We start from the raw sequence: 20,170 nt of genomic DNA on the forward strand, positions 1-20,170 counted from the left end.
TGTCTAACTTCCTGAATGATTTTGATTTCCACGGCTTCTCGTTTTTGTCTGATTTTGTGAAATAGACTCAAAAAGGGGTCTGAGAAAAAGCTGAAAGGGCTGCAGATTATTTTCCTCTCTCTGTTCCATCCTTAATTTATCACTTGATTAATAAATTTTATTTGAAGTAATTGGGGAATCAGTTGTAGTTGCCGTACCTCAGTCGATTTCCATATTTGTGTAACTGATCATTGCTTTTGGTTCACTAGGCATGTGGAAGATTATACACTGCTCAAAAAAATAGAAAAGAAAAGTGAACACTTAAACCACAGAATATAACTCCAAGTCAATCAAACTTCTGTGAAATCAAACTGTCCACTTAGGAAGCAACACTGATTGTGTTGCTTTTCACATGCTGTTGTCAGCAGATTCAAATTTGTACAGAACAAAGTGTTCAATGAGGATATTTCATTCATGCAGATCTAGGATGGGTTCTTTGAATGTTCCCTTTATTTTTTTGAGTAGTATATATTAAAAGAAGTATTTGTTGTTGCTGTTGATTATAACATATTTTTTACAATAGGGATATGTATGGTCTTTTATTTGGCTTACAATTTATTTTCAACATTCAGCTGATTAACAAGAATTCCCAGTTCATGCACAACCTCACACTTGGCTGCAATATCCATAACAACTATAGGAGTACTTTCCGCACTTCAGATGCCTTGCTGGACATTCTCTCCACTGGAGAAGCCAATGTCCCCAACTACGGCTGTGGAAGGAAGGAGAATCTTCTGGCTCTTCTTGATTCAGCTACAAGGGAAATCTCCATCCAGATGTCAACATTAGTAGGTACCTACAAAGTCCCACAGGTTTGTTTGTGCTTTTCTCCACCTGGTAAAAGTAAGTGGTGGGTGATGGTAGATGAGCAATAGATGCAATCATGTTTTCTGCATGGAATTCAGGAACTGATTTCCTCCATATTAGCAAAAATGTCAATGTTCTCCCCCATTATGTTCATGTTGAGATTAATCATAAAAGGCCTGAGATGCAAGCAATACCTTCCCTGGAGAAGACATTCTACCAACTAGTTAATTGATCTAAAAATATCTCTAGTCGTTGGGGCTCCTATTGGCATCTTCATTTTAGCAGACAAGACCTGCCCTATCCACTCGGATTGAAGTTGGCAATACTTGCATTTTATGTAACTAGAATATGGAATAAAAAGGACTCTAGCAATTATAGACCAAATGGACTAGCAGATATTGTGGCTAAAATTTATGCCATGATCCTCTTAGTTAAACTTGAGAAAAATGCATTCCTTGAAGAAGAACCAGAAGGTTTTAACTAGAGTTAGAAGCTATGTAGATTTTATAAGAAACAATGCATAAGTTAATGCTCATCTATTGGCTCAAATTGGTTGTGAAATATCTAATCTATATCAGTGAGGAAAAACAAGGTTTCCAGGCTTTCTAGATGTTGGTGCAACATTTGACTGAATGAACAGAGAAATAGGATGGAGAAAATAAATTTCCCTCCAAATAGAGCTCAGCCTGTTGGCCCTGATCCAAGCCCTTGTTGGAGAGGGAGGTTTGGGCTCAATGGGGTCACAAAAAGAAGGACCTATGCTTACCAAGCAGGGAAAGGAAAGAGACATATTTGAACCCTTGTTATTCAGTATAGATATGAATGACTTACTAGGACCAAAACAGATCATAAATATATGTTATTTCATTTACTAAATTAGTGGACCAGTGAAAGGCAGTGCACATAGTATACAGCACTTGGATTTCAGAAAGCCTTTGACAAGGTCAACCACAACCTATTTCTCGGTAAGCTAAAACTATGTGAGATAGGCAGCCTGATGCCCAGATGGAGTCAGCCGGTGGTCCTCAATGGAACTACGTCTGCCTGGAGGGAAACCAGCAGCGGGGGACCCCCAGGTTCCATTTTAGGCCCAGGACTCTTCAACAAATTCATGAATGGTTTGGATGTGGGAAGAAATGGGGATATCATCAAATTTGAAGACAACACTAAAGTGGCAGGAATAGCCAGCACCCCAGAAGATAAGGTGGAGATCCAGAAGGATCTAGATTCATTCATTCATTCATTCATTCATTCATTCTTTCATTCATTCATTCATTCATTCATTCATTTATTGGATTTGTATGCCGCCCCTATCCGTAGACTAACAACAATAATAAAAAACAACATGTAAATCCAATACTAAAACAACTAAAAAACCCTTATTGTAAAACTAAACATACATACAAACAAACATAAGATGCATAAATTGTAAAGGCCTAAGGGGAAAGAATATCTCAGTTCCCCCATGCCTGATGGCAGAGGTGGGTTTTATGGAGCTTACGAAAGGCAAGGAGGGTGGCGGCAATTACAATCTCCGGGGGGAGTTGGTTCCAGAGGGCCGGGGCCACCACAGAAAAGGCTCTTCCCCTGGGTCCCGCCAAACGACATTGTTTAGTTGACGGGACCCAGAGAAGACCCACTCTATGGGACCTAACTGGTCGCTAGGATTCGTGCGGCAGAAGGCGGTCCCTGAGATAATCTGGTTCGGTGCCATGAAGGGCTTTAAAGGTCATAACCAACACTTTGAATTGTGACCAGAAACTGATCGGCAACCAATGCAGACTGCGGAGTGTTGGTGTGACATGGGCATATTTAGGAAAGCCCATGATTGCTCTCGCAGCTGCATTCTGCACGATCTGAAGTTTCCGAACACTTTTCAAAGGTAGCCCCATGTAGAGAGTGTTACAGTAGTCAAGCCTCGAGGTGATGAGGGCATGAGTGACCGTAAGCAGTGACTCGCAGTCCAAATAGGGTTGCAACTGGTGCACCAGGTGAACCTGGGCAAATGCCTCCCTCGCCACAGCTGAAAGGTGTTTCTCTAATGGGAGCTGTGGATTGAGGAGGACGCCCAAGTTGCTGAACCTCTCTGAGGGGGGCAATGACCCCCCCCCCAGGATGATGGACGGACAGATAGAATTGTCCTTGGGAGGCAAAACCCACAGCCACTCCATCTTATCAGGGTTGAGTTTGAGTCTGTTGACACCCATCCAGACCCCAACAGCCTCCTGGCAGCGGCACATCACTTCCACTGCTTCGCTGACTGGACAAGGGGTGGAGATGTAAACCTGGGTATCATCTGCGTACTGATGATACCTCACCCCATGCCCTTGGATGATCTCACCCAGCAGTTTCATGTAGATATTAAATAGCAGGGGGGAGAGGACCGACCCCTGAGGTACCTCACAAGGGAGCAACCTAGAGGTTGACCTCTGACCCCCCACTAACACCGACTGCGACCAACCGGAGAGGTAGGAGGAGAACCACTGAAGAACAGTGCCTCCCACTCCCAACCCCTCCAGCCGGCGCAGAAGGATACCATGGTCGATGGAATCGAAAGCCGCTGAGAGGTCAAGGAGCACCAGGACAGAGGAAAACCCCCTGTCCCGGGCCCCCCAACAAGATGAAATTCAATGTAGACAAATGTAAGGTTTTACACTTAGGCTAGAGAAACCAAATGTACACTTACAGATTAGGTGAAATTTGCCTCAATTGTAGCAACTGTGAGAGGGATCTTGGAGTGTTAGTGGACAATCACTTAAAAATGGACCAACAATGTTTGGCACCAGCCAAAAAAGCCCAAAACATTTGCATCAACACATGGATAAAATCATGTGAAGTATTAGTATCGCTTTATAATGCCTTCGCAAGACCATACTTGGAATTCTGCATCCAATTTTGATCACAATATTATTTTAAAAATGTAGAGACTCAGATGATTAAAAATCTAGAGACTAAACATAAGAAGAACGGTTGGAGGAATTGAATATGTCTAGTTGAATGAAAAGGACTTTGAGTGACTGAGAGGAAAATGTAAAGATGGTTTATTTTGTGTAAAGAAGGGAATCAAAGTGCAGCCATATTGTGATACCAAGTTGTCTTTTATACTCAAATGACCTTTCCTCTGTACCATTATATAACCATGCGTGTGAAGCAGTATTATGTACATATATAGTATTTTTTGCTCATTGTGTGAAAAACAGGATATGAAACTGGGGCTAGTCCCTAAGTAAGAGGAAAAACCTCATCAAGAACATATGTCATTGCTCACGTCATGATTTATGCAAAGGGAGTTTGAGAGAGGACCATGCAGCAGTGTGTTCCCCCGGCCAATTTAGCAGGTCAGAATATGACAAATGTGTATGGGTGGAAGGACAGGGTGGGACTGGATGACCACCAAGGACCCTTCCAACTCTTGTTAAATGTGTATGGGTGGAGGGTGGGGGTGGCCCCCTACCCCACCTCTGGGGCCTCCGAGTTTTTGCCTCTCTTGACACTTTCTTTTGTCATCAGTGCTCCACGCATTGTAAAAATTCCAAAGATTATCATGAGGAGCAGGTCATAAAGGGGCCCCAGACAGTAACCAGTAACTTCACATCTGTCCTTTGCTAAGAGAATGCTACCTAGCGCTCTCTCCCACCCCTCTTGTGAGAGGACTGCTCAGATTGGGTTCCCAAATTAGCTTTTAAAGGATTAGCTTGTTGTGAGGCAAGGAGTTCCACCAGCCAATTTAGCAGCCCAATAATTTTACAAGAAGACCAATTCTTCTGCTTGCGAAGAGGGTTGGACTAGATGGTCTCTGAGGTCTCCTCCCTCACTATCATTCTGTTTCATTCTCCTGCTTGAGCTGGGGGTCAGACTAGATGGACACTGAGGTCCCTTCCCTCTCTATCATTCTGTAAGTCTCCTGAATGAGAAGTGGGGTCAGACTAGATACCCACTGAGGTCCCCTCCATTCTCCTACTTGAGCTGGGGGTCAGACTAGATGGCTTCTGAGTTCCCCTCCATCTCTGTCATTCTATTTCATTCTCCTGCTTGAGTTGGGGGTCAGACTAGATGGCCTCTGTGGTCCCCTCCATTCTCCTGCTTGAGCTGGGGGTCAGACTAGATGGCCATTGAGGTCCCTTCCCTCTCTATCATTCTGTAAGTCTCCTGAATGAGAAGGGGGTCAGACTAGATGGCCACTGAGGTCCCTTCCCTCTCTATCATTCAACTGGTGTGTGTGTGTGTATGAAAGAGCAAACTGTCCCATTCTTTCCTTCCAAAAGTAGCATTTTGCAAGAACCGTTCTGATTTGATGGTGGTGAAGTGTCCCATGTGGCCCAAAGGCTGTGGCTGAATGTGGATTTGTGTGACCAAAGGGCTGGGGCCAATTGCTAGGGGCCTTTGGGCGAGGGAGAGAAGGCAGCGGCCGATCAGCTGCGGCGGAAGAAAGAGCTTCGTCCAACTGACGGAGGCAAAAGGTCCTAAACCCTCAGAGAGGAATCTCTAGCAGAACCAACCCCATCACGGCCTCTGAGGTCTTGGGGTGAGTAAAAGGACTCCAGCTGCTGCCCTCAAAGTTGTATTGGGAATTTATACAATTTCTGCTATGTCTAAATTCAGAAAATATGGATATCGGCATAAATTCTAATCTACGAAAACTGTCAGTCTCCAAAAACAGACAAAAGTTCAATTAAAGAGAAATCTTGGATTATACAACTGACAAATCGTATTAGGAACTGAGGTCTCCCTGTTTCTTGTATAACTGGAGAAGAAGCTAAAAAAAGTCCTCCAGAAAAAATCTAGGATACAGAAACAGAAAAAGATGCACCAATCCTCAAAAATTATAATAGGTCCTTTATTGGAATATAATACTTCAGTCGGCATTTCAATATGTTAATCTAATTATGGTAAACTGTAGAGGTTGTACAGTAATATTATTCACAATGTTTATAGTTTTAAAAATTTATTCTTTTTCATTTCTATAATACAATCTTGCTAATATTCTGTCTTTAATATTTCAAACAATGTCTAACTACAAATTGTTCCAATACATTCATGAGAAGCAGGTTGGATTTATTAAAATGTAATATTTTGGATTTGATCTGACCCCAAATATGACACAGCATTTTCATTGCTTTTTCAGATCAAAGAAGGAGTTGCTTCAGAGGCTCTGAGTGATAAAAGCAAATCCCCCTTTTTCCACCAGACGCAACAGAAAGACGGGATCCACTACCCAGCCATTGTCCAACTGCTCCTCCATTTCAGATGGACCCTGATTGGCCTCTTTGCTTCAGACACAGAGAAGGGAGAGAATTTCATGAGGACTTTCCCTCCTGTGCTTGTCAGGAATGGAATTTGTGTGGTTCTATCACAACAATTCTCAACAACAGGATATACAGCCTATCTCAGGGATGCCCTCTCTAAGTGGAGACAAGTCAATGTCTTTGTTCACTTCCTGGAATTTGATTTCCTTTGGGTCAGAATTCTTCCTTTCCATTTAACATTTATGCGCTTGCCGGGACTCATTGAAGGGAAAGTCTGGATCCTCACAACTTTTGCAGCATATATGATAGACAAGCGCAGACTTCTCAAATACCTCCACAGTATTTTGCAGTTTGGTTATCTGACCAAAGAAAGCCCAAAAGATGAAGCCTTTGAACCCCTTTTATTTGTGGAAGAAAAGTTCCAAGATCATTATTTTCTCTGTTCTCTTTCAAAGAATGACTTTTCTGTCAAAGGCCGCAGAAGATGCACCCAGAAAGCCCCACTGGAGACCCAGAGGAAAAGGAACAGAATGCAGCTCCCAAATTATTATGACTTTTACACCATCACGAAGACTCTGGCCCATGTCTTGAATGCCGCCTATTCCCCCAGATTGAGGAGAAGAAGGACGGAGGGAGAAAAGAGGTCGGGGTCTCCAAGGCTGCAGCCGTGGCAGGTAGGGGGTCCCGATAGGGATCCATGAATCTCAGATCCTTTGGAGGAGGAATCCAGAGGAGAAGGAGGGGAACCACCTCAACAGATCTGCCCAATTTAATTACTCAGGGGATAATGGTTCCAAAGCTGTGTGTGTGTGTGTGTGTGTGTGTGTGTGTGTGTTCCCCAAGTATTTTACTACCACTCTGTGGGTGTGGCTTATTTTGTGGCTGTGGCTTGATGGTCATGTGATTGGGTGGAAGGGGCTTACTAGCCATGTGACCGGGGTGGTGGTGGCTTCATGGAAATGTGATTCAGCAGGTGATGCTTGGTGGTCATGTCATGGAACAATTAAAAATAATAGGATTTTTCTCTTTCTCTTTCTTTTTCTTTCTTTCTCATCTATTTCTTCCTTCTTTTCTTCCTTCCTTTCTCTCTCTTTCTCTTTTCCTCTTTCTTACTTTTCTTCCCTCCCAGCCACCCATCCAACTTTCTCCATCCTTCCTTCCTCTCTCTCTTCTTTCTTTCTCTCCTTCTTTCTTTCTTTTTTTCTTTCTTTCTTTCCCTCACTCCCAAATACCCACCCAACTTTCCTCGTCCTTCCTTCCTCCCTCCCTCCTTCCTTTCTTTCTCTTTCTCTTTCCCTTTCTTACTTTCCCTCCCTCCCATCCAACATCTTCCCTCCTTTCTTTCTTCCTTCCTTCCTTCATCCAACCCTCCCTCACTTCTCTCTCTTTCTTTCATTACTTTTCTTTCTTTCTCCCTCCCTCCCTCTTTTCTTTCTTTTTTCTCTTTCTTTTTTTCTTTCTTTCTCATCTATTTCATCCATGTTTCCTTCCTGCATTTCTTCCTCCCTCCTTTCTTTCTTTACCTCCCTACCTCCCATCTATCCACCCAACCAACCTTCGTCTTCCTTCCTTCCTCTCTCCCTCCTTCCTTTCTCCCTAGTTCTCTTTCCCTCTTTCTTTCCCTCCCTCCCTCCCACCCATCCAACTTCCTCCATTCTTCCTTCCTTCCTCTCTCTCTCTCTCTTCTTTCTTTCTTTTTTCTTTCCCTCCCTCCTGCCTACCCACGCAACTTTCCTCTCCCTCTGTCCCTTCCTTTCTCCCTCCTTTCTTTCTTCCTTCCTTCGTCCAACCCTCCCTCACTCCTCTCTCTTTCATTCTTTCATTCCTTTTCTTTCTTTCTTTCTTCCTTTCTTTCTTTTTTCTCTTTCTCTCCCCTTTTCTTACTTTCCCACCCTCCCTCCCACCCACCCAAACTTCCTCCTCAGTCCTCCCTGCCTCCCCCTCCCTCCCCCTTCCTTCCTTCCTTTCTTTTTTTCTTTCTTTCTTTCATTCCTTCCTTCCTTCCTTCCTTCCTTCCTTCCTTCTTTCTTTCTTTCTCTTTCTCTCCCCCCTCTCTTTCTTTCTCTCCATTCCTTCCACCCACACACTCAACTTCTCCTTCCCCTCCCTCCCTATCTCTTTCTCTCCCTCCGTTCCTTCCTTCCTTTCTCGTTCTCTCCCCCTCTTTCTTTCTTCCCTCCCTCACTGCCACCCACCCAAACTTCCTCCTCAGTCCTTCCATCCTCCCTCCCCTCCCTCCCCCTCCCTCCCGCCTCCTTCCCTCTTTCTCTCCCTCTGTTCCTTCCTTCCTCTTTCTTTCCCCCTCTGTCTTTCTTCCCTCCATCACTGCCACCCACCCAAACTTCCTCCTCAGTCCTTCCACCCTCCCCCTCCCTCCCCCTCCCTCCCTCCCCCTCCCTCCCTCCTCCCTCTTTCTCTCCCTCTGTTCCTTCCTTCCTCTTTCTCTCCCCCTCTTTCTTTCTTCCCTCCCTCACTGCCACCCACCCAAACTTCCTCCTCAGTCCTTCCACCCTCCCCCTCCCTCCCCCTCCCTCCTCCCTCCCTCTTTCTCTCCCTCTGTTCCTTCCTTCCTCTTTCTCTCCCCCTGTTACTTACTTACTTACTTTCTTTCTTTCTTTCTTTTCCTCCCTCACTGCCACCCACCCAAACTTCCTCCTCAGTCCTCCCTCCACTCCCTTCCTCTCCCCTTTCTTTCTTTCTTTCTTTCTTTTTCTCTCCCCCTCTTTATTTCTTTCCCTCCATCTTTCCCACCCACCCACCCACCCACACAAACCTCCTCCTCAGTCCTTCTTTCCTCCTCTCTCTCTCTCACTCTCTCTTTCCCTCTCACGCTCCCACGCTCCCACCAACCCAACCACCCAAACCTCCTCAGTTCTCCCTTCCTCCCTCCTTTCTATTTCTTTCTTTTTTACTCCCTCCCACTCAATCTTCCTTCTCCCTCTTTCCTTCCTTGCTTCCTCCCTCCCTCTTTCTTTCTTTCTTTCTTTCTCTTTCTCTCCCCCTCTCTTTCTTTCCCTCCATTCCTTCCACCCACCCACTCAACTTCTTCTTCCTCCCTCCCTCCACTCACTCCCTCCACTCACTCCCCTTTCTTTCTTTCTCTTTCTTTCACTTTCTTTATCTTTCCCTCCCACTCTTTCTTTCTTTCCCTCCTTCTTTCCCACCCACCCACCCACACAAACTTCCTCCTCAGTCCTTCCTTCCTCCTCTTCCTCCCTCTCTCACTTTCTCTCCCCCTCTCTTTCTTTCTTTCCCTCCCATGCTCCCACCAACCCAAACACCCAAACCTCATCAGTTCTTCCTCCCTCCCTCTCTCCTCTGTTTTTTCTTTCTTTTCCTCCCTCCCTCCCACTCAATCTTCCTTCTCCCTCTTTCCTTCCTTACTTCCTCCCTCCCTCTTTCTTTCTTTCTTTCTTTTTCTCTCACCCCTCTTTCTTTATCTCCATTCCTTCCACCCACACATTCAACTTCTCCTTCCTCCCTTCCTCATTCCCTCCTTCCTTCCCCTCTTCCTCCCTCCCTCTCTCTTTCTCTCCCTCTGTTCCTTCCTTCCTTTCTCTTTCTCTCCCCCTCTTTCTTTTTTCCCACCCTCACTGCCACCCACCCAAACTTCCTCCTCAGTCCTTCCATCCTCCCTCCCCTCCCTCCCCCTCCCTCCCCCTCCCTCCCCCTTTCTTTCTTTCTTTCTTTCTTTCTTTTTCTTTCCTTCTTTCTCTTCCTCTCCCCCTCTTTCTTTCTTTCCCTCCATTCCTTCCACCTACTGACTCAAATTCTCCTTCCTCCCTCCTTCCCTCCCTCCCTGCCTCCTTCCCCCTCCCTCCCTCCTTCCCTCTCTCTTTCTCTCTCTCCATTCCTTCCTTCTTTTCTCTTTCTCTCCCCCTCTTTCTTTTTTCCCACCCTCACTGCCACCCATTCAAACTTCCTCCTTACTCCTTCCACTGTCCACTCCCTCCCTCCCCCTCCCTCCACCTTTTTTCTTTCTTTCTTTCTTTCTTTCTTTCTTTCTTTCTTTCTCATTCCCCCATCTTTCTTTCTCTCCATTTCTTCCACCCACCGACTCAACTTCTCCTTCCTTCCTTCCTCCCTCCTTCCCTCCCTCCCTGCCTCCTTATCCCCTCCCTTCCTCCCTCAATCTCTCTTTCTCTCCCTCCATTCTTTCCTTCCTCTTTCTCTCCCCCTCTTTATTTCTTTCTTTCCCTCCCTCACTGCCACCCACCCAAACTTCCTCCTCAGTCCTTCTGCCCTCCACTCCCTCCCTCCTTCCCCTTTCTTTCTTTCGTTCTTTCTTATCTCTCTCTCTCCTCCTTTCTTTCCTTCCCTCCTTCTGCACATGCTCAGAAAAAGAACAAAATTAAAGAAATCCCCCAAAACCAAAAGATATTCCAAAAAAAATTGGGAAAAAAATGCCAGCCCCCAGGGACCGGTACCAGGCCAGTGACCATCATGAGTGGGCCGAAAAACAGAAGGAAAAACATTTAAATATATATTTTTAAAGCCTTTCTTTCTTTCTTCCCCCCCCCCCTCTTTCTTTCTTTCCCTCCTTCTGCACATGCTCATAAAAAGAAAAAAACCTCCTCAGTTCTTCCTCCCACTCGCTCTCTTCTCTTTTTTCTTTTCCTCCCTCCCTCCCACTCAATCTTCCTTCTCACTCTTTCCTTCCTTGCTTCCTCCCTCCCTCCCTCCCTCCCTCTTTCTTTCTTTTTTTCTTTCCATTCCTTCCACCCACCCGCTCAACTTCTCCTTCCTTCCTTCCTTCCTTCCTTCCTCCTTCCCTCCCTCCCTGCCTCCTTCCCCCTCCTTCCCCCTCTCTTTCTCTCCCTCTGTTCCTTCCTTCCTTTCCCCCTCTTTCTTTTTTCCTCCCTCACTGCCACCCACCCAAACTTCCTTCTCAGAGCTTCCACCCTCCACTCCCTCCCTCCCTCTCCCCATCCCCTTTCTTTCTTTCTTTCTTTCTTTCTTTCTCTTTCTTTCTTTCTTTCTTTCTTTCTCTTTCTCTCCCCCTCTTTCTTTCTTTCTCTCCTTCTGCACATGCTCAGAAAAAGAAAAATTAAAGAAATCCCCCCAAAATCAAAAAATATTCAGAAAAAAATTGGGGAAAAAATGCCAGCCCCCAGAGACCAGTACCAGGCCAGTGACCATCATGAGTGGGCCGAAAAACAGAAGGAAAAACATTTAAATTTATTTTTTTTTAAAGCCACCAAAAACAAAATGGTGACACATGTTCAGTGCTGAAAACCTGGCTTCTGTGCATGCACAGAAGAAGAAAAAAATAAAGAAATCCCAAAATCAAAAAGACATTCAAAACAATTTTGGGGGAAATGGCAGCCTCTGGGGACCAGTACGAGGCCAGTACGAGGCTCCCGTTGTGCTTGGACTGGACTGGACCGGTAGGAACCATGGCATTTCGATATTAAACACTGTTAATTTGAAAATGCTGTATAGGTTTGTGATTAGCATTGTGGAATTTGACCTTTATGAACTTGGAGGAGGCCATGAGACCATCTAGCCCAACCCCTCCTCTCTGCAGCCATCCCAGTTAAAGCTTCTCTGACTGATGGCGGCTCCGTCTTTGCATTCAGAGAATCCACGAAGGGGAAACTGAGCTTCTCTGCTTTCCTGGCTCAGCTCTAAAAGAGCTCATCCTTTGAGGGTATTTCTCTCTCTCGTTCACCTAAAGTCTCCTCTCCTGTAACTGAGCTCATTTTTCCATGTCTGACACCCTGGAGTAACAGTGAGCAGATCTTAGGTTGGTGTGTGACGTGTGTCAGTGATCAGAAGAGGGCTGCATCCTCCCCTCCTCAATCGAGAGATGGTGTCCGTTGGAAAAGGGGCTCCCAGACTCCTCCCGATCTTCAGCTCTCCTCCTTCTTCTCTTTCCTCAAGGCTACAAGCGGCTCCTTTGATCTCTTCTTTGCCTTACTGTACATCACAAGCAACTGTGTCCTCTTCGCCCACGATGTAACACCACCGATAACACAACTATTCTCCAAAAAGACCTTGACGCTGTTTCTGAGTGGTCTAACACATGGCAACTCCAAATCTCAACTAGCAAATGCTCTGTCCTACACATTGGGAAGAAGAATCTGAACTCCAAATACGAACTGAATAATCAAATTGTCACAGATAACCCCCACTCGGTTAAAGACCTCGGTATACTAATAACAAAAGATTTAAGTGCCAAAGCCCATCCAACAACATAGCCAAGAAGCCTTCAACAGTTGTAAACCTAATCCTACGCAGATTCTACTCTGGCAATCTCACACTACTTACCAGAGCTTACAAAACTTTTGCCAGACCCATCCTCGAATACAGCTCATCTGTTTGGAACCCATATCGCATCTCAAGATCATATGCTTCAACCACAACAACACAAGAGCACACAACAGATTTAAACTTAATATCAATCGCTCCAAACTTGACTGTAAAAAATATGACTTCAGTAACCAAGTTATCGAAACGTGGAACTCATTACTGGACTCTGTAGTGTCATCCCCAAACCCCCCAATACTTTACGCTTAGATTATCTACGGTTGACCTATCCAGATTCCTAAGAGGTCAGTAAAGGGCGAGTACAAGTGCACTAGAGTGCCTTCCATCCCCTGTCTTATTGCTCTCCGATATCGCCTATTCCTTTCTTCTATTCCTATATCTCTTCTTCTATTGTTTCATTGATATGTTTTATCACAATACCTTCTTTTCTATTCTTTCTTAGATATATTTTACTATGAGTGTCTCTTCTATAACCTTCATCATGTATTTTACTATGTGTATATAGATATATACCCACTAAAACCCTGATTGTGTATTGGACAAAATAAACAATTAAATAAATTAAATAAATTAAATAAATTAAATAAATTAAATAAATTAAATAAATTAAATAAATTAAATAAATTAAATAAATTAAATAAATTAAATAAATTAAATAAATTAAATAAATTAAATAAATTAAATAAATTAAACAAATTAAATAAATAAATAAATAAATAAATAAATAATTTTTTTGGAGTATAAGATGCACTCTCCCCCACCTGGGGCGGATTCCCATTCTGCACACACACAATCAAAATCTCGCTAGGACACACAAGCGCAGCTCAACTTATGCTACCAATGCGCCACCCTTTTCCATACTGGTAACAACCCAATATTGCTCCACCCCAAAAAGAGGGTGAAAATTTGGGTCCATCTTACACACCCAATGTAGACCCACCCTCCCACCGGCCCCCCAACCTGTGGCCTCTGCCTCCCAGCAATTTGCCTCCTTGCAGCAAACGGTAAACAGCCTGTTTCAGTTTCAGCACAGCCTGATTAACACAAGCATCCACACGACCCTCAGCTGTTTCGGACTGAGAGATTCACATTGCTGCCTCCGTCTGCCCCATTTTCCACCCCTTCTGATCCCCACCACCCAGAAAATAGAGCGTGCAGAGGCGGCAATAGCCTATGGCACTCCTTGCAGCCTGAAACAGCTGATGAGGCCGATCCAACCCACAATTCTCTGCTTGTGCTAATCAGGCTGTGCTGAAGCTGAAACGGGCTGTTTGCTGCAAGGAGGCAAATTTCTGGGAGGCAGATTTTTTCCCCTTGTTTTCCTCCCCAAACAAGGTAGGTGCATCTGATAATCTGGAGCTTCTTATACTCTGAATATTAATAATAATAATAATAATAATAATAATAATAATAATAATAATAATTTATTAGATTTGTATGCCACCCCTCTACGCAGACTCGGAAATACTGTATTTGTTCTTCCCTGAACTTGATGTAGATTTTTTGCAAATTCTCCTCCAAGCTTGGTGCCTGCAAGCGGACTTGGTCGTTGAGTTGATGTCTCCCCAAGCCAGAACATTCACTTCCTGGGATTCTTATGGCTGCATTTGCCTTTTTTCCAAGAACATCTCCCTGCTGATTCATATTCTGTTTCCAGTTAACTACGATTTTGAGGTCATTTTCACAAACATGCATGTCAAGTTTGGTGTCCCTCATATTTCTTCCAGTCCATCATTAATGTTCTTATATGAGACTCTATTGTTACTCAAGTCATATGTGCTTAAAAAAAAACCCTTGATGATTTTTCTACTGCTTTTATTACTGCACCCTTCTCTCTGTGGAAATCAGGCATATTTTTTCTGCAAACTTGATATTCCACTCATTAAATTTTCTCTTATTTAGAAAGGTAAAAAACAAGCTTCAAAAAATTGAACTATTACAAAGGCAAAAGGAAAGTAGATGAAACTTATTTCAAAAATTGTATATTTAAAAATAGACAAACCCACATACATATACTGTATATTGTCCCCCAGTTGAATACTAAAATGGGGGTCCTCAAACATAGGTGGGCGATTCACAGTCCTTCAGATGGCTGGGGGGTGGGACCAGGTGGGTGGTGACTGGGTGGGCGTGGCCAATGTAACAGTCCAATTTTTTTCTCTTTCTCCTTCCTGAGCTGTACTTGCTCACCACGAGGAATCTATTTACTTAATAAGACACCCCCCCCCAAAGGGAAAAAGAGCACAAACTTTCTTGCCACTTGCCTAACTTAGTTATTTGAGATTTTAAGCCAGAAGGAGAATTCACACTGATTTGCTTCTTGCCACACTTGTGCATATGTATCCACACACATGAAAGCTACGAATTTGTCCAGCAACCAATTGGGTGAATGTACTTTATATATGGCAAGAACCAAAGCAGTGGGTGAATTCTCCTTTAGGCCTTATGCTGCGGTTGCACTTGAATTAGTGTTAGCCAACTTCAGCTGATTTTGAAAAAGCTAGGAGAGATGGAGATACGTCCCTCACCCACTCACCCACTTTGAAAGGGCTACTTTTCAAAGCAGCCCCTTCCCAACCCATCCACTGGCAGCAGCTGTGTCATCAGAAGGGCAGCTCAGCCAATGACAGAAACACTGCTGGAGTAGATGCTCCCGGGAAGATAAGGCCAATGGTGAGGGGCGGGGCAAGGGGTGGGGCTTCATTCCAACACTCCATGCACCTGATACTTTGCATTGGTGGGCTGTATCCACCCCACAGGATTTAGTTTGAGGATCCCTGTATTAGAATATAGAATAACAGAGTTGGAAGGGACCTCAGAGGTCTTCTAGTCCAACCCTCTGCCTAGGCAAGAAACCCTACACCACTTCAGATAAGTGGTTATCCAACATCTTTAGAACTTCCAGTGTGGTCCCTGTGCATAAGACACCAAGATTTCAAAGAGGTAAATGAGGGAAAAAAAGGTTTTGCCCACCCTCAGCCTCCAGGATCACTTTACAGCCCTTCCAAACCATCAACACACGTGTTTTGACATGGAGCAGGTCTTAGGAAGGCCAAAAATCCCTGTATTTTAGTGCATAAGATGCTCTAACATTTCCACCTTCCTTTTGGGGAAGGAAAGGCATCTTATACTCCAAAAATACATTATTTTGGAAGTGTAATGATATCTGAGAATGAGTTTAGGGATGAGGAGAAGAGAGGCTGCCTAGGGAAGGATCAGATCAGAGGGGAGAATCCTGCAGCTGCATAATGGGAGAGAAGGAAACTCAGGAAGGATCCTGGCTAACTTTTCAATCTGAGAAAAGAGTTGGTGGGAGATTTGTTCTTTCAGATTTGCAACATTTGGTTAATGTTGCATTACAGTCAAGTAGAATTAGCACATCTGGAGATGTTTTCCATATGGATGACCAGGGAGAAGATTAGCCTGACACCTTTCTTCTTGATAAACCCATGTTCTCTGGGAATCTACGTGTGGTTTCTAAAGAGTTTATGAATCATCTTTTTTTCCTCTCTGTTCATTCATTTGTCATCTTCTCTAGAATGTTCCCTATAATTGACCAGTTGTGTCAATTATATTTTCTTTTTGTTTTGTCAGTATATGATTGACAAATTTTCTCAAACTTTTTCATTCACTTTTGAAGATACTGGCAGTTTTATTTAACCATATTTGGAGATTAAATAATTGTAGAAGAAAGACTGAATGTGGGATAAGAAACAACGTTTTCTGTATTTCAAATTCCTCGATGTTCCCATTTTAGTTTCATCCCTTTGTGGAGAAGAATGAATATTGGAATATTACAAACTTTAAACTGTACTTGGACCAAAATGGAGAGATAAAAGCAGATCTGGGCATTGCCTACTACTTGGTTCTCCCTAATGAGTATCCCAGGAGAGAGACTCTGGCGGATTTTGTAAGACAGAGACTTTCTATCAACCAAGATGCTCTTTCACGGCTAAAGTTGCTCAATAAGGTGGGATAAATTTTGCTGTCTTTTCTCTGTTTTCCAAAGCCTGAGGTCCCATTTCAAGTGGGGAAAGTCAAGAGTCTCCAGGGTGGTTGGCCTTCCTTGCCAGTTGGTGTCATCTAATGGACGTTCTTCAAGAGACAGTACGAAAAGTGGAGCAGCTTTGCCATGTTTTATGGAAATCTTTCAAGATCTTAATGGTCACAGGTTTCTTTCTTCATCATAGCTTTATTCCACGTTAAAAAACTGAATGAAATACCGGTAAACGTTTCCTAAATCTTTTACGGTAAACTTTATTCTCAGTTTTAATATGAATGTACAGTACCCTCATACTTAAATCTTTTTTTCTGCAATTATATTCCTCCAGACCTTTATTAAATAGAAAAGTACTTTATTGTAATGTTAAATTCTAAAAGCAAAAGGGAGGAATTAAATGAAGAATCTGCCAATCGTTATATCTCCTGCATCTGTTCAAAAGTAATCAGAGATTTCATATTAACCTCAGTGAAGACCAGAGGCTAATTGTCTCCATCCATTTTTACCTCCATTTTCTATAGATGGAGAGTCCTAACGTATTTCCTAACACATTCTCTTTTTTCTGCTCAGTCCCTGCCTGAGTCCAAATGTGTGAAAAGTTGTCATCCTGGATTTGTCAAGAGGGCTCAAGAAGGAGAGCCAGTTTGCTGCTACGACTGCGTTCCTTGTCCGGAGGGGACCTTCTCCACTCAGGAAGGTGGGTGACCCTGAGGAAAATGGGAGGCTTGGTGGAACTGAATCCATCCAGAACATTTTCATGAAAGTGCAAGTTAAAAGGCAGATTGAAGCAAAACTGTTTTTTCTTCTTTTTTGTAACCTACACAATTTCTTATCTAAAAGGAAGTAAATCAAAAAGACTTTGAAGGAGGCCTGGGAAGAGATGGGAGGAGGGGGTGGCAGACTGGTCAATCTTTACTAACAGCAGAGGAAATATCTCTTCTGCTTTTTAGTTTGGAGAAGTGCTGCTAAGTTTATCTTTCTAGGACCATCTGAGATCTTTGAAACTTGATGAATTCTTTCAGGTTCACCTTCTGAAAGACCTTCCAATTCACTGTATATTGGCCTCCCCTTGAGGATCACTGAGGAGGTCCATCATGTGGTGTTGTGGATAGTGTTGGGGGGAATTCCTTACACAAATATTCTGCCTGTCATATCGATCCATCAATCAATGAAAATAGAGCTGGAAGGGACCTTGGAGGTCTTCTAGTCCAGCCACCTGCTCAAATAGGATAATTTATACCCGTGATGGTGAACATTTTTGGCACCGAGTGCCCAAACCAGAACATGCAGATACACATGCTGGAGCATTGCGAACTCAAAGACCAGCTGGCCAGCGTGAACATGTCTGTTTTGGCCAATTTTCTGGCTGTTTCTGGCTGTTTTTTGGTTCATTTTTGGTCCGAAAAACGGCGTGAAAACTGTCTTTCTTTTGGCTGTTTTCTGGACCATTTTACAGGCTCTTTTCAGGCTGTTTCTCAGTGCTCCACTGCCTGCACTGGAAATCAGAAGATCAGCTGGCAATGGCAGATTCCCAGAGTGAGGGCTCTGCGTGCCACCTCTGACACCCTTGCCGTAGTTTGCCATCATGGATCTATATAATTTCAGACAAGTGACTGTCCAATATCTTCTTTAAAACCTCCAATATGGAAGGACACAAAACCTCTGGAGGCCAGCTGTTCCACTGGTTAATTGTTCTCACTGTTAGGAAGTTTTTCCTTAATGGCATATTGCTTCCAGATGTTATTGACTACTCTAGGCATCCTCCAAGTCCCTTTAACTGCCATGGGGCAGGACTCAGGATGTTTGGCTAAAAGATTATATGATTCATCATTAACCTCTAATAATGTAGGTTCCTATGAAGATTCTACACAATGCACAGAAAATAATTAATATCCGATGACTCCCCTCAACTTTATACACCCAGCTACATTTTTAAAAATATCTTTCTAAGCTCTTTTGAATGGAATTGTTTAAAAATATGTCTTGGAAATTTTTCTGAAATTAGATGTTGTCCAAAAAGATATTTCTTGCAATGTAAAAAATATATAAAAGTAATATTGCTTTTTATTTTTTAGATACTGAAAAATGCACCAAGTGTCCGAATGATAAATATCCTAATGAGCGCAGAGTCCAATGTATCCCCAAAGTTATAACCTTCCTGTCTTATGAAGACTTTCTGGGCATCATTCTGGTCTCTTTTGCCCTCCTGTTGTTCTTAATCACAGACCTTGTTTTAATCATCTTCATTAAATATCGAGAAACCCCCATTGTCAAAGCCAACAACCGGGACCTCTCCTACATCCTCCTGGTCTCCCTCCTGCTTTGCTTCTTGTCTTCTTCTCTCTTCATTGGTCAACCAAGGAAAGCCACCTGCCTTCTCCGACAGACAGTTTTCAGTATCATCTTCTCAGTTGCCGTTTCTTCTCTCTTGTCCAAAACCATCACAGTGGTGCTGGCTTTTCTGGCCACAAAACCAGGAAACCAAATGAAGAGATGGTTGGGGAAGAGCTTGGCCAACTCCATCATCCTTTCTTCTTCTGCTGTCCAAATTGTCATCTGCTCCATCTGGCTGGGAGTTTCTCCCCCCTTCCCTGAATCTGATTTCCACTCCCAGCATGGAGAGATCATCCTGCAATGCAACGAAGGGGCTGTTGTCATGTTCTACGTCACCCTCAGCTACATGGGCTTCCTGGCTGCCATCTGCTTCACGGTGGCTTTCCTGGCCAGGAATCTGCCTGGGGCCTTCAACGAAGCCAAGCTGATCACCTTCAGCATGCTGGTCTTCTGCAGTGTCTGGGTGACTTTTGTGCCCACCTACCTGAGCACCAAAGGGAAATACATGGTGGCTGTTCAGATCTTTTCCATCCTGGCCTCCAGTGCTGGTCTTCTGGGCTGCATCTTCATCCCTAAGTGCTACATTATCCTTCTAAGGCCAGACCTGAACACAAAGGAGCATCTCACAGCCAGAACAAATGTAAAAACATGATATATAACACCATTGTGATATTGGAAAAATTATTAATGTGATGTTCATTTGATTTCCATTTAGATAGTATGCAGGAGTCAAAGAAAAACATATCTATATGTTTCAAAGTGGGAAATGGTTGAACAATTCGAATTCTTGCAGCTCCGTCCCCTTTCAATAAATCTTGCTCTGTAAAATTCAGAGGAATTCAGCTGTTCAGCAACAGCTACTGAATGTGAAAGCTTATAGAAAAAAATGTGGGCACTTGTTACTATTGACAACAGCTAAAAGTGTTTGTGAGAGAGAATGAGTAGGAAAAGAGATCAGGATGAAGCTGTTGGCACCAAGTACCAGTCTGGTTGCCTGATCCTCTCCATGAAAATGCCAGAATTGTGTGAAATTCCAGGTTTGATCAGTTGTCAGCTTGGAAAGGAAATCTTGATTCCTCTTATATAATTCTTTCCTTTTAAAAAGGTTTTTTATTTTATATAATTCTTCCATGATTTCCTGATAAAACCTCCATTGCAGAAAGTGTTCAGCAGAACAGCTCTTTGGGATTTCAGTTTGAGATTCTTATTTTTATGTTTCTGTACTTTGCACCAAAATAAAAAAAAATAAAGTAAATTTTAAAAAAAGTTTTGTAATTAATTTTCCACTTTTTTTCTTTCAAGCAGAGAAATAAAATAGCAGTTTTCAGATCCTTCAATTTTTCACTCTACAATATCTGCCTAAATCATTTTCTCTGCTCCTCTTCCAAGCTTGTCTTGTTGGTGAAGGACAGGAGAAGATTTCCAGAGAAAGGAGACCTTGAGACTCTCCCCAGGAGGAGGTTGAAGGGATTCT

The 20,170-nt window shown here is 43.4% G+C and overlaps 1 protein-coding gene across 1 annotated transcript; it reads left to right on the forward strand.

Annotated features, from left to right (window-relative positions):
* Positions 1-568: 568 nt before the first annotated feature.
* On the forward strand, positions 569-19,962 carry LOC139156129 (vomeronasal type-2 receptor 26-like). Its single transcript, XM_070731437.1, has 5 exons — positions 569-851; positions 5,972-6,766; positions 16,120-16,332; positions 16,933-17,059; positions 18,438-19,962. Exons 1-5 carry the CDS (start codon positions 636-638, stop codon positions 19,346-19,348), a joined length of 2,262 nt encoding a protein of 753 aa, XP_070587538.1. The 5' UTR covers positions 569-635; the 3' UTR covers positions 19,349-19,962.
* The last annotated feature ends 208 nt before the right edge of the window (positions 19,963-20,170 follow it).

Source organism: Erythrolamprus reginae, unplaced genomic scaffold (assembly GCF_031021105.1).
Source record: "Erythrolamprus reginae isolate rEryReg1 unplaced genomic scaffold, rEryReg1.hap1 scaffold_318, whole genome shotgun sequence".
In the NCBI taxonomy this organism is placed as follows: Eukaryota; Metazoa; Chordata; class Lepidosauria; order Squamata; family Dipsadidae; genus Erythrolamprus; species Erythrolamprus reginae.